Below are 12,863 nucleotides of genomic sequence, written 5' to 3'. Positions count from 1 at the left end.
GCGCTATAAGTATAAGTATAGACCATATATCTATACTCCCCGCTCTGTATTTCTCTCTCAAACACCTTTTTTGTCTCTCTCGTTTTCTCTCACTGTGCCTCCCTCTCCCCCTTGCTTTGCAGCTCCCTCCCCCAGTGTGACTTTTTTCTCATGCACTGTCAGCCACTGACAGATTGTTTAAATGTCACCCCTGCTAGCAGTAGCCCCTGTTGCAGATGTTATCTGCTCTGGGTTATTGCGGGCCATCACGCAGCTAGTGTTCGGCCTTAAAGCCAACGTTGCAACGTGCTGTAGCTCTCCCTTACTGACAATCAATACATAAACGAAGCATCCTGGTCATTGTCCTTTAAATGGTAAAGGGTTGTTAAGCGAAACCATGGTGGTTGCAGCATGCATTTTGACCTAGTTACTCGAAAACTCTGGCTGTGTGTTTACATGGCAACTGGCTTAGTGGAGGAGCGGGTCGTCTTCCCGGTGGGGTTTAATCCCTGGCTCTGTTAGTCCATGTCAGTCCAAGACATTTAACCCCACATTGTTCCTGTAGGCTTTGTCAACCAACGTATGAATGTGTATGAATGGCATGAAGTGTTTGACTGGTCGTAGGACTAGAAAAGCACTAAACTAGTACAAACGGTGAAATCAGCGCAATCTTTGTCTGCGTTCACTGAGTTTCCCACAATGTTTTATCTCAAACCAGTTTTGTTGATGAGGCGTTGCCCAGTTTGTTAGATGGACATAAAGATGAGTCCTTTCACTGGGCCTGTAAGTGCCAGATACATTGCTGAATTCAATTTGCAGATGCACTAGCAACTATTATCAGTTATACCAGAAATATATTTGGAGGATCTGGTTTTATTTCTATTGTTGAGATTAGCTCTTAATGGATGGCTGGTAGACCACAACATTTCAATTAGGGCTGTCCCCGACCAATGAAATTCTCTTTAGTCAACACTCATGCAATGTAAGATCAGTTTATTTAACTGAGTTTCTCCACAACCTATTACACCAAAATGACCACTTTGAAACTTGTGTTTTCTAGAGACGTGCCATGAAAACAACTAAATAGGTGTTAGTAAACTAAGATCAAAATGTAAAGGGTGCAGCCCTAATATTTATCAGCCGTAGCTTTGTACCGCTAGTTTAGTTTGGGACATATCTGACAACTACATGTTACGTGATCCTCATGAGCTAAAGACACTGAGTTGTGGATGTTTAGCTCAATGCTTGAGAGGAACTTGAGTGACAGACACGTCTTGCATTATCTGGTGTTTTTCTTAATTTAGCGACCCTTCTATAACCACTAGTGCCAGCCTGTGGAACTCCATGTGTGAGGATCTCAGGCATTCACAACATGGGCACTCTTTTCAATCTCATTTTAAGACATTTTAATGTAAAAAAAAGTATTTTAAGTTTTTTTGTTTATTTTTAACCCGTTAATGTCACTATTAAATGTTCATAAACTAGAAATGCCATTTAAAACCAGCCCATTTTTAGGATCAAATTATAGGTACTAATTAGCAATGTGTTTGAAAGGGATCTGCGTTGGTGGCTATTTAGTTCAGGTGGTTACTTGGCACTCTATGTTTATCCCATAATGTTATCTCGGCATGAGATTGTTAATTAGGAGCTTAATTTAGCTGCCGGCATATGTTAACATTGGCTTAGGCTGCCATTGTTAAGCCTCTGCTGGCTGCTAAGTCTTATGTGACGGCACAGGAAGGCTTTTTGAGGCAACCCTAACATAACATTAAGACAGGGCAGTAACACGGCTCGGTGTCCCTTATAACTTGGGTGAAATGGAGTCTGCCGCTGTCTTCATTGCCTTTTTACAGCCACAGGTGTAGGCCAACCCCTACAATACGCTTGTGCATGTGCGTCACAAGCTCTGTGTTTAGAAACGTAGGCGACCAGCCAGCCCCAGTTCTTGGAAAACCCAAGAGGAAGGAATTGAATTTACTTTTGTGGGCTGTGTTGGGAATCACTGGAAATATCTGTATCAACGGAAATACAATTTTCACCTAAGGTTTTTAAGACCCTGAAAAGGGGTCATTGTTGAATTTTCATTAATCATTCCATGTATTGATCAATGGTCACTCACCTCATCAATTTCCCGATTTTGCTTTTTATTCATAGTCACGTTTTGTGTGTCACAGATATCCTTGCTGGGGTTTTAAGTTATGCAAAACTTGCACAGATGACATGAGCTGCAAAGGCTCATAGAAGTATGAGATGATGAAGCTGATCGATCTGCAAAGATCGGACAGAGCAGGCTAGGTGGAAGAACATGACCGCACATGATCGCTTTAGAAAGTAGACGGCAGCAAGATGATAGGCTAACAATTTACTAGTGTGGCGGCGCGCTATTGAATAGAAGAGACTAGCTGATTAGAACAAATGATATCATGATTGACAGCAAGGACACTGTGAGTGAGCATGCGTGAGAGGAGTGACTGGCAGATCTAAACAGAAAACAGACAGGCCTAGGCATGCACAAGTGTATTCTTCCTTGTTTCCACACGGGCGAAGTGTGCATGGTTTTATCATGAAAGAAAATGTTGGATTGATGTATCCCTAAGACACTGTGACACTGACACTGACAGTCTGTAGCAGCCGATGCATTTGTAGAAACAAAAGCTTGTCGACCGTAGGAAGGGTGCTCCAGAACCGTTTAAAATAATTTATGAAAAAAAAATTGACACTTTTCATTGTTTTTTAATTGATTGTTTATCTGAGGCGAATACATTTGATCCTACTCTGTAAGTGACGTGTCGGTATCTTTGCTGATCTGGTCTGTGGGTCGGCAGCCCTTGAGGAGGGCTGAAAGAGGAGACCGGGCTGAACACAAAGCCTTCTGCACTTAGGATGTAAGCAGAGCCGGCTCTAATCAACCTGCATGCCCACCACAAAGGGAACCCTAACTACGGTTACCCACTAGCTGCAGCAACACATGGTGCTGCAGCTAGTGGGTAACCTAAAACCCTAATAGGTGTTTGGCTATGCGCACATACATGTGCACAAGGGTACACACGCACCTACGTTAAATGCAAAAAGACACAGGAAGGCACAGAAGCAACCACAGGGACAAAGGAACAAACACACATTCACACACCATCCACACTTTCAGACCCGTGCATGTACACACACTCATGGTGAGAGGTCGACTGAGAGATTGAAGGCGCACCACAGCGGTGAGCTTCTCAACTGGCAGCTTCTCTGGGAGATATAACTCCTGTTCACTCTCAGTACTATGCTGGGTTTTTCCCAAAATGTGGCCCTTTGTGTCACAGCCTGGTCACAGGAGACACTGCAGTGAGAGAGTATAGGGAGGAGGGGAGGAACAAAGACTCCCCCAAGGCGTTGTGACCTCACCCGCGGGTCCGGCCACGACAACACAGCGGTCTCTCTGCAGTGTCACCCACAGTGATGCGCTTCACTGAAGCATCTCCCAGTGAGGCGGAGCTATTATTATCTTAAGTACAGCAAAGCCTCTTATAGATCTTTATTTAACCAGATTGTCTGTCTGATGTATGGATACCCGAGGAGGCTTTCAGGAACAGTGTAAGGCCTTGCATCCAGGGCCAGTGAGGAAACAAACAAAAGTAGTACTCCTCTCTGACCTCTTGTCCTAAGGTGACTGGTGTTTGGCACTGACCACCCACCCCTTTGCTCACAGTGGTGGGTTTTAAGGAGCAGGCGAATCTTATCTCAGGGAGAAGAAAGGGCCAGGTAATGCTGACTTCTCTTCACAGTGTGTAAGTGCCAAAATAGAAAAGCAGATGTTTCGTCTTTGCACTCACCAAATAAGAATCCCGACTCACTCCTGAGTAGAGTTACTGCTCTCATTACACAGATACCGAATACAAAGTCAACGACTTTCCCACACATGTGTTTTAAACTGTGTATTTTACCCAAAAGTAGTAATGACCTGGTATTATATGATGCCGGATGCTTTTAATAGAGCAAATGAATGCAATGTGTTGGTGTTCATTATTTTCCTTCCCAGTCAAATTGTTTCAAATTTGATTCATTATAATGCTTTTTAAATCTCAATTTAATTTTATTGAAACCATGTATATATTTATTACAAAGAGGCCGGCACTACATTCATGTTATTTCCCAAATCAGGCGATCACAGTTTTTGCTTTCAACGTGGAGGACTCTCGTCGTCCCTCCGCTGCTCCCGGTCCGTCAGTCAGAGGATCTGTTGCTGGTCTTGTGACCGGCGGGCCGAGCCGCTCTAAATAAAGCTTGGTGCTGCTGCCGCTGCTGTTGGAGAGTGAGGAGACAAATACGGGAGCTCGAATGAACGGACTACCGAGCTGTGGCCTATTTATCGTACTGTGCTTGAGAGATGAAATATTTTGAATGTAAACAATAGGCTCCTATTTTGAGGCTGGTAGAAACATTTAGGGAATATGGGGAGTATCTTGATCTTACAGTACTCTCCTGCGCCAGCCACACTATTGTTTTAGCTGAGCTAATTATTCAATGAATGTTCACTCTTTGGCCTACATTTGTAACTCGGTAGTTTTGCAATTTCTGGATATTTAAAAGATATTAATCATCTCTCTTTTCTTTTTTCTTTAGAAAACAGAAGTTGGATTTATCATAGCTTAAAGACTGAACTCAGGACATGACAGGAAGCTTGATGTTAAATTATTCTTTCAAAATTCAAAATGGGTTATATGTTGTGGGAAAAAACATATACATATATATATATACATACACACACACACACACACACACACACACTCGTTATTTTTCCTAATGCAATTCTAATGTGAAAATGTCTGCAAGTGCAATGAAGTTCCAAATGTCAAACATTGGGTTACTCCCACTGGGAGCAACAGAGCGTATCCAGTTTAGATATATCAATAACCTCTAACAGAGTAGTGCCAATGCGTACAGTGGGCTCTTGTCTATTTGTTTGTTTGTGTGTGTGTGTGTGTGTGTGTGTTGACCTTTGGTATAAATAGCCTGCCCACGCTAGCTGTGATGACAGCAGACAGCACGCACCGCTGTGTGAATTTGTTTCCTGAGTAGTGCCGTTCATTGGTTATCCCTCTTGGAACAATGCCTGTATAACTGACCGCTACCCAGCAACACTCTGGCCTCTAATTTCCTGAAACTGGGCTCATTCGCAAGCGCAACCCCAAACCCAACTGCTCAATATATAGGTCTCTAATCAAATATTTTGAATTTTGTACTCACAAGTAGTCCTGGTGGGGACGGACACATTAATCGTGGGTGGAATGTAGCATCAGCAGGTTGACTTATTATAATGACCTATTACAGCTTCCCTGCTTATCCCTTTTAAAACAGATTTCACAGCCCAGTATTGTGCTTGAGCCCTACAAATATACAGCAACCTAACCAGTAATACACAAATATGCTTAAATAGGCTTTCATCTTCTTCTTCCGCTTTTGAGTTGGCTTTTTTTGCTGGATTGAAGAGCAAACAAAAGCTACAGGAAACTTGTTATTATATATGTTTTTACAGTTGGTTCCTGGCTGCCATACTCTGGACTGATTTAAACTGGGGTGGGGATTAAAGCGATGTATCCACTCTGCCTCCTAGTGCTTTTGTGTGATGAAAACGCAACTTTAGCTGTGCCACTACAATGCAAGGTAGCTCTCCCTGGAATTTGGCTTCAGTAGCTGTGACATAACAGTGATTAACCATGATTAAACTCTGAAAACTATTTTCAAAGTATGTATAACCAAAATAAGCTTCTAATCGACTTGATCTGGATGTTGCTGCTTAGAATCATTTGCAATTTGCTTTGTCATTAACTCAATGCAGTCAAACTAAACAAGAAATTAAGAAATTACCACTAATAAGAAAATGACCTTCTTAATCTTCCCTTTGTTTTCTTCTCCTAGATTTGGAGCCCGATGACAACACGTCGTTTTACATCTTAAATATGGGCCAGCCCCAGTCTATGGTCACCAACCACCAGTCTATCGGCCTGCCTCGTCATGGCATGCAGTCCCACTCCCAGATCATCAACACCTCCCAGCGCCATCACTCCCACAAACCAAGCTCCGAGCTTCCGAGCTACGGGGCCCATGACTCCAAGTATGGAGGCTCCCCTCTGCTGCCCTCTGCTCCCTTGGAAGCGCCAAAGGCCTTTGAGTGCCCAAGTATCCAGATCACCTCCATCTCCCCCAGCTGCCAGCAGGAGATGGACGCCAATGACGATGATCTGAGAGCCAATGGTCCCGACGGGGACTACCACTGCGATAGGCCCCTGTCCAGAGACCACCTTTATTTGCCCCTGGACCACTCGTACCGGGACTCTTCGCTCAGCCCGAGTCCGTGCAGCAGCCTCTCCTCCAGGAGCTGGTTCTCCGACGCCTCCTCTTGCGAATCGTTCTCACACGTCTACGACGACGTCGACTCGGAGCTCAACGAAGCCGCGGCCCGCTTCACCCTAGGCTCCCCTCTCACCTCCCCCGGCTGTGTCTCCCCGCAAACCGGCGGCGGGGTTCTAGAGGAGCAGCCCCACTGGCAGCACCAGCACCCCGCCTTCGTGCACTCCATCAGCCTGTCGCCCCGCCAGTCCCCCTGTCACTCGCCGCGCACCAGCGTCACTGACGAAAACTGGCTGAGCCCGCGACCCCCTTCCAGGCCGTCCTCGCGTCCCACCTCACCCTGCGGCAAGCGGCGGCACTCCAGCGCCGACATCTGCTACCCCGGCTCGTTGTCGCCTCACCACTCGCCCACGCCCACACCGGGACCTTCACCGAGGGGCAGCGTGACAGAGGACACCTGGTCGGGCAGTCCTTCGGTGTCACCCTTCCAGTGTTGCCCATCCGAGGCGGACATCCCATCCAAGACAAGGAAGACCTCACAAGACAGAACGTCCATGCAGACCGGGAAAGGGGAGCTGGGGCCACATGACCAAGGAAATATGTCTCCTAATCTGGACTCTCCTTCAGACGACGGCTTGCACAGCCTGAAAAAAGATGGGCCCGGGGAACAGTTCCTTTCAGTGCCCTCTCACTTTTCGTGGAATAAACCCAAACCTGGTCATACACCTATATTCAGGTAATTATCTGGAGAAAATAACAGTTGAATATTTATACTGGAAGTTTTAACCATTTAAAAAAAAAATCCAGCTCCATCTGATAGATGCAGTCACCGTATCAGGTTTAATCAAAGTGCTCATGCAAATGGGGAGGACTCAATGGAGAGGAAGTGATACGAAAATTCAAATGTTTTTATCCGTTTAAACGTCAGTGAGGGCTTTCTCAACTGGTTTTCTGTTGCAATCCATTTGTTCTTTTCTACTTCCTGTTTGTACTAGAGAAAGTCGTGGCGACGACCATTAGTGAAAAATGCTTTTACAGGATCTGACATTCAAAAACAGGTGCCTCTTATTTGTGTCAAATATACATGCAAACCACTTCTTGGCAAGGCATTGTTGTTAGCAATCGTAAAAGTACTCCGTCAAGGCTAATAGACAATAGACCTTAGTGGTAAATGTTTTTATAGAGTTGTGAGGTGTAATAAAGGTCGGCAACCCTTTATTAAAATTATTATTGCTCTGCAATACATTTATTTCAAACGGCGCATCGGATGAATAAGAGATCTGCTGATCAATGTTCAGTAACTTTAAGCTCTGTATCAGCAGTATAAATCTGTTTAAAACATTGTATAGCAATACATGTTTATTAGAGTCCAGAGAGGAACACAAACACACAATCTCCACATTTATAGAGCGATGGGCGTTTTCAATACGCTATCTCTGGGTTTTTTAGGAGAGGTGTTGGCTGTCTGTTCTCCAATGTGTGCAGCAGATGAAGACATGCCTTTGTTTGTGTGCACTGGCTCCTAATGCTGTAAATCAGCACAGGGCACATATGGCAAGGGGGCCACGGCGCACACACACCCACAGATACATACACAAACAGATGCATAGACATAACACAAATGATCTCTCACATCGACCTAAAACATTCTCCAGACAATAACAGGTCGGGGTAACAGGGTCATGGTGAGTCACCAGTGTTTCCCCAACCATTATAACAGCTCCCCCGCCCTGAAAAAGTGTGCAGTTTAAAAAAAATGCAAATAATTTAATTATAATTTTATATTTTTTGTTATTTTTCCATGCATGGCAGGTCCACACTGACATTAATGTGTCGCGAATAAGTCCGTGTGGTGCTCGCAGCAGCGGGGCAGAGAGCAGCAGAGTGACTACCCCGTTTTCCCGACTAACACATCCACCCCCCCTCCCCCTGGATGCTTGTTGAGTTGTCTGTCTGACTCATATGTGTTTGTGCTGTTTTGGACACATGGCCCAGGTGGATCGGTGGGATTTTGGGTTAGTTGGCTAGAGGTTGTTGAGGTTCACACCATTACTTCTGAGATTATGTTCACTCCTTTTGGCCGAGCTGTCTACAATGAGACGTTAATGGCAGTCCTATGAGTTAGCTACCATGAGAAAAAAAAGTACCGTATGTAAAGCTGAAACAAAGACGCGAACACCAGGCCTCAGACATTTGAGAAAGGTTACGCTCCGTGTCAGGACCAAGTACACCGCTTTCGGCTCTGTGCCGTCACAAAGCTCAAATTTCCCGTGTCCTCCTCTGCTCCGGTTACCGTGGCAGCCATGCAAACCCGCACTTCCTGGGTGGTTATGTCACGGCCATCGGGAGGGAAAACACAAGGATTAGGATGCCTCTATGGCACTCGTGTAGGAAACCTTACTTTGAAAATCTTAAAACTTAAAAGGATTTAGCTGATCATGAATCATCATCACAGTCACTAGTAGTTAACCGTACAGTGGTTATAAAGCAGGATATGTTGGTGGCATATGTATACATACTGTGTGATTTGCTCAAGTTAGCCAGATTAAAGTTACAACTATTTTTTAGTCAACGTTTTGTCATTTGTGTGTCACACCTATTCAATTTAGCTGGGCTTGATTTTTTTTCAACCACAAGGCCGCATTTGGCCGCTCAGAACCTGAAAGACAAATTCCAAAATGCAGTCTTTTCTTTGGATTCGCTTCCAGTCTGTAAGGTGGTTCATGAGGCTGAAAGCCTGACTCGCATGTCTTACGTTCGGTCTTGATCAGATCGGTCCGTGTGAAGCCAGCTCTTGACGGCTCCTTGGAAAGGGAAGAATTAAAGTAGTCAGCCATGCTGGCTAAAACTTTACAATCTTTCCCCAAACAATTCTCCGTACTGTCGAAGATCCATCATGCGATTTGGACTTGGCGTGTGTGCATGCTCGGAGCCTGTATCGTCTCGGTTGGAACCAAATGAAAGTGTATGGCACCGTGTGACAGGCCGCGCTGTGCACAAAGAGCCTACAGTGGAGAGCAGTGTGCGGCGCAGGTCGCCTTCTTTTTAGCCCGTGAGGAAGCATTTACTCGCAGCTGCAGTCGACTCACTGACTCAGGCCTAACATACATCAAAATAGAGACCGACGCGCAGAGATGCAGTTTGATTTACGCGTGTGTATGTAGCTGTGCTCAGAGAAAACAATGTCACTTTGTAACTGCTGCCAGACAAACACCTGGATGACACACATACAGTCTAACTGGTGCTGCCTCTTGGAACATGAAGGATTAATGTGTACACAGTTGGGACGCAACAAAGGTTGACAATGTGCCTTTAACTAGATTTGAAATACCTCTTCAAGTTAAACTGTTCTGTAGTATTAGGGAGAATACAACACTAGAGTAAACCATTAATCTGAGAAAAAAAAGAACCCAACCCACATAACCCAAACTGTGGATGAACCATTTTATGTAAATTTTTAAACACACATTAAAAACAGTTTACCTCCGGAGTGTTTTGAAATGTGGCCAAACGCCATTTGGTATTTCCTACATGGATGAAAAAAGCCAGACAGTTAAAACACACAATACCATGCATTACACATAATAATATACACTTGTATAATATACACACACACACACACACACACACACACACACACACACACACACACACACAGAGACAAGACAAGACATTCATCTACTCCGTTAACTGACCCACACAGTCACAAAGAAAACCCCCTTTGAGGATGATTCACCCATAACGTCTTAACCTGACTTATAACAAGTGTAATGTTTAAGAACAGGATTAATGCATGTGGGCATTCCAGTGAGTAATCGTCTGAAGGGGATAACTTGACGCTTGGCATACCCTCATGCTACACCCATTGTGCTGTCTCAGACCATGAAAGGGAAATACATATTTTTTGGCTGTTGGATGTTTTCAGACAGCCTTGACACAGAAAGAGCGGTTGTCCTGCCTGACCTCACTCTTTGACGTCACTTAGATGAACACGTATGCAGAACATTTTAAAATATGCTTTCTGTGAAGGTGTGAGAGCTTTGGTTTTCATTTAGGGAAGGTTAGCCTTGTTCAGAATTTCCTTTCTTTGTAATTTATTCAATTATGTGCATTCAATCTAAATCGCCAGGTCAGTTTGTACCAGTTAATACAACCACGCACCTTTCTACTCTAAAGGATTCTTTTATACTACAGGTTATGTTTTAATCATATTATGCTCTAATCTACTGTTGTGTGTGTGTGTGTGTGCGGTGGTATTCTCCCATCAGGACATCTTCACTGCCTCCACTGGATTGGCCACTTCCAAGCCAGTTTGGCCAGTACGACCTGAAGATAGAGGTACAACCCAAAGCCCACCACCGAGCGCACTACGAGACTGAGGGCAGCCGAGGAGCTGTCAAAGCAGCGTCGGGAGGACACCCCATCGTCAAGGTAACAAACCCTTTGGCCACTCACACCTAAATATGACTAAAATCTATTTTACACAATATTAACTTTGGATTTCTGCCCAATTAAACACTATGTGAGCACCGACGTCTTCGCAATACTGAGGATTATATTTCTCTCTATGGTCAGGATTGATTTAAAGCAAACGGCTTCCCGAGAGATTGAGACTGTTTTCCAATTTGCAGGAATTGCTCTCTGCATGTGAGGGACAGTTTACACAGGAAGACTTTGTTGAAGGATTAAATTAACGCCCCTTCTCAAACGTTGGAAGAACTTTGCCACCCACCTGTCATCCATCGATGGCTGTCACTAAGACCAAAGCTGCATCTTTGGACTATAGATCGGTTATTGGTCAGCCTGCCAACCTGTTTGTGGCAGGGAGGCGAGGTGAACGGCCTGGGGGGGGGTCGGGTGGAGAGCGAAACAAAGAGAGACCCCGTTCCCATTAATATTTCAATAAGACAGTGACAAGCTTCTTTTGTGTGTAGGAAAAGGCCTCAGAGACAAAGCATGACCGTATTGTTGAGGCCAAGCATGGCTGACTTGAGACTGTCAGTTTGGTCAGCTGATCAATTGGGCCAATAGGAGTGCCACATACTGTGATATATCCTCCGCACACCCAGTTGCATCTAGTCTACTTGTCTTTGTTAAGTTTTGTGGAACTAAATAAGCGTTTAGTCTAAAAAAAATCAGTAGAAATAAGAATTCTTGGAAAGGTTACTGAAAATGCAATATATTCTAACATTGTAGACATGTAAAATGCTCTGGAAACACAGCTTAGTTTGTGCATGATTGTTATAATTCATAATTGTTTTGTTATTATTCGTTTTGTGGAACATGTGTTGTCATTGCTTGGGACTACAGATAGGAAGGTTTGTCCTTAGGCTAACTTAGTCACCACTCATTATGCTCCATATGAACCAGGTTATACAACTTTTTTTTTAAATGGCAAAAATCGAACAGCTGTGGACACAATATTTCCCAAAAGAAACACAACGCCCAAATTACTGCCAATTGTTGCTCTAGAAACAGCCTAAACGTCCTCATGCATTCAGTCACGCAGGCTCCCTGCGGGCAATCATTAACCATTTCAACCTCAGTGAGACCAAGATTCTATCCTGCCATATGTGACGATGCATAATTTAGCTGTCAAATGTTTTCAACTGAGCGTTTGCCTCGCTTGCCCTCATTCATCATCCCCAGAGGGCATGGTTTGTTGTCATAGTAGAGGATTTGGGTTTATTGTAGTGCGAGGAAAGCACACTCTGGTTTGTTTACTCCAAACTTCTCATTCTTTAAAGTTACATGATTCATTTTAGCGACTTAGTTGTTTTTGTCGCCATAAATCTTGCCAAAGATAAGAATCTATCGCAACTCCAATAATAGCTAATCGCTCTTTAGGTCAAGAATGAACAAGTGGTGATCAGAGAGATAAAAGAAGATTAGTTTACTTCTACTCATACTTGGTTTAGATGAGCAGGGTTTACAAATCACTTTTTTCTTTTCTTATAAATTGCCATACAATACTTGCACTGTATAGTTGCAAAAAGTGAAAGAGTTCCCTCTGTTCCTTCTCTGCTGCAAGAACTGCCACTAAGTTCTGAAAGTGAAAATGAAATCTTTTTCTGCTGAAAGGCACGTCTCAAGACCACATGAACAAACTGGACAGAGCGGGAGAAGCACACATCTGTAGAGCCCTGGCTTGATTGAACTATAAGATATATAAGATATTAAACTACATTAAGTAGTACACCATTCTGTATTCAACTAATATACGTTGCAGAGACAATGTAGACAATTTCACAAAATGATGCAAATGGTCTAGTACACACACACACACATATATATATATATATATATATATATATATATATATATATATATATATATATATATAATCCTGACGTGAGCTCTACAAAGGGGTCTCCTCAGTGGCTTTTTTGGCGCTTATTTTCTGCGGCGGCACTTCTTAACGGCTCCTACATCTTGTGTCTGGGGCCCGTAACCACAGTTAAAAGATGACTCCACGACTGAGCCACTAAATTCTCTCCAGACACGCTGACGATCAACATGAAGTGAACAGGTCTCTGCTGTGTGATAGT

At 43.9% G+C, this 12,863-nt stretch overlaps 1 protein-coding gene across 3 annotated transcripts in view; it reads left to right on the top strand.

Moving 5' to 3' along the window:
* Positions 1 to 12,863, top strand: part of nfatc3a (nuclear factor of activated T cells 3a) — a 46,059-nt gene that overhangs the window by 6,828 nt on the left and 26,368 nt on the right. For all 3 annotated transcript variants that reach the window (XM_037486220.2, XM_037486231.2, XM_037486212.2), the window contains exons 2-3: positions 5,884 to 7,051; positions 10,584 to 10,746. In XM_037486220.2, coding sequence (XP_037342117.2) covers positions 5,884 to 7,051; positions 10,584 to 10,746 — 1,331 coding nt within the window. The remainder of the gene's footprint in view (positions 1 to 5,883; positions 7,052 to 10,583; positions 10,747 to 12,863) is intronic.

Source organism: Pungitius pungitius, chromosome 4 (assembly GCF_949316345.1).
Source record: "Pungitius pungitius chromosome 4, fPunPun2.1, whole genome shotgun sequence".
Classification (NCBI taxonomy): domain Eukaryota; kingdom Metazoa; phylum Chordata; class Actinopteri; order Perciformes; family Gasterosteidae; genus Pungitius; species Pungitius pungitius.
Note: the sequence above shows the minus strand (reverse complement) of the source record. Positions and strands in the feature narration are given on the sequence as shown.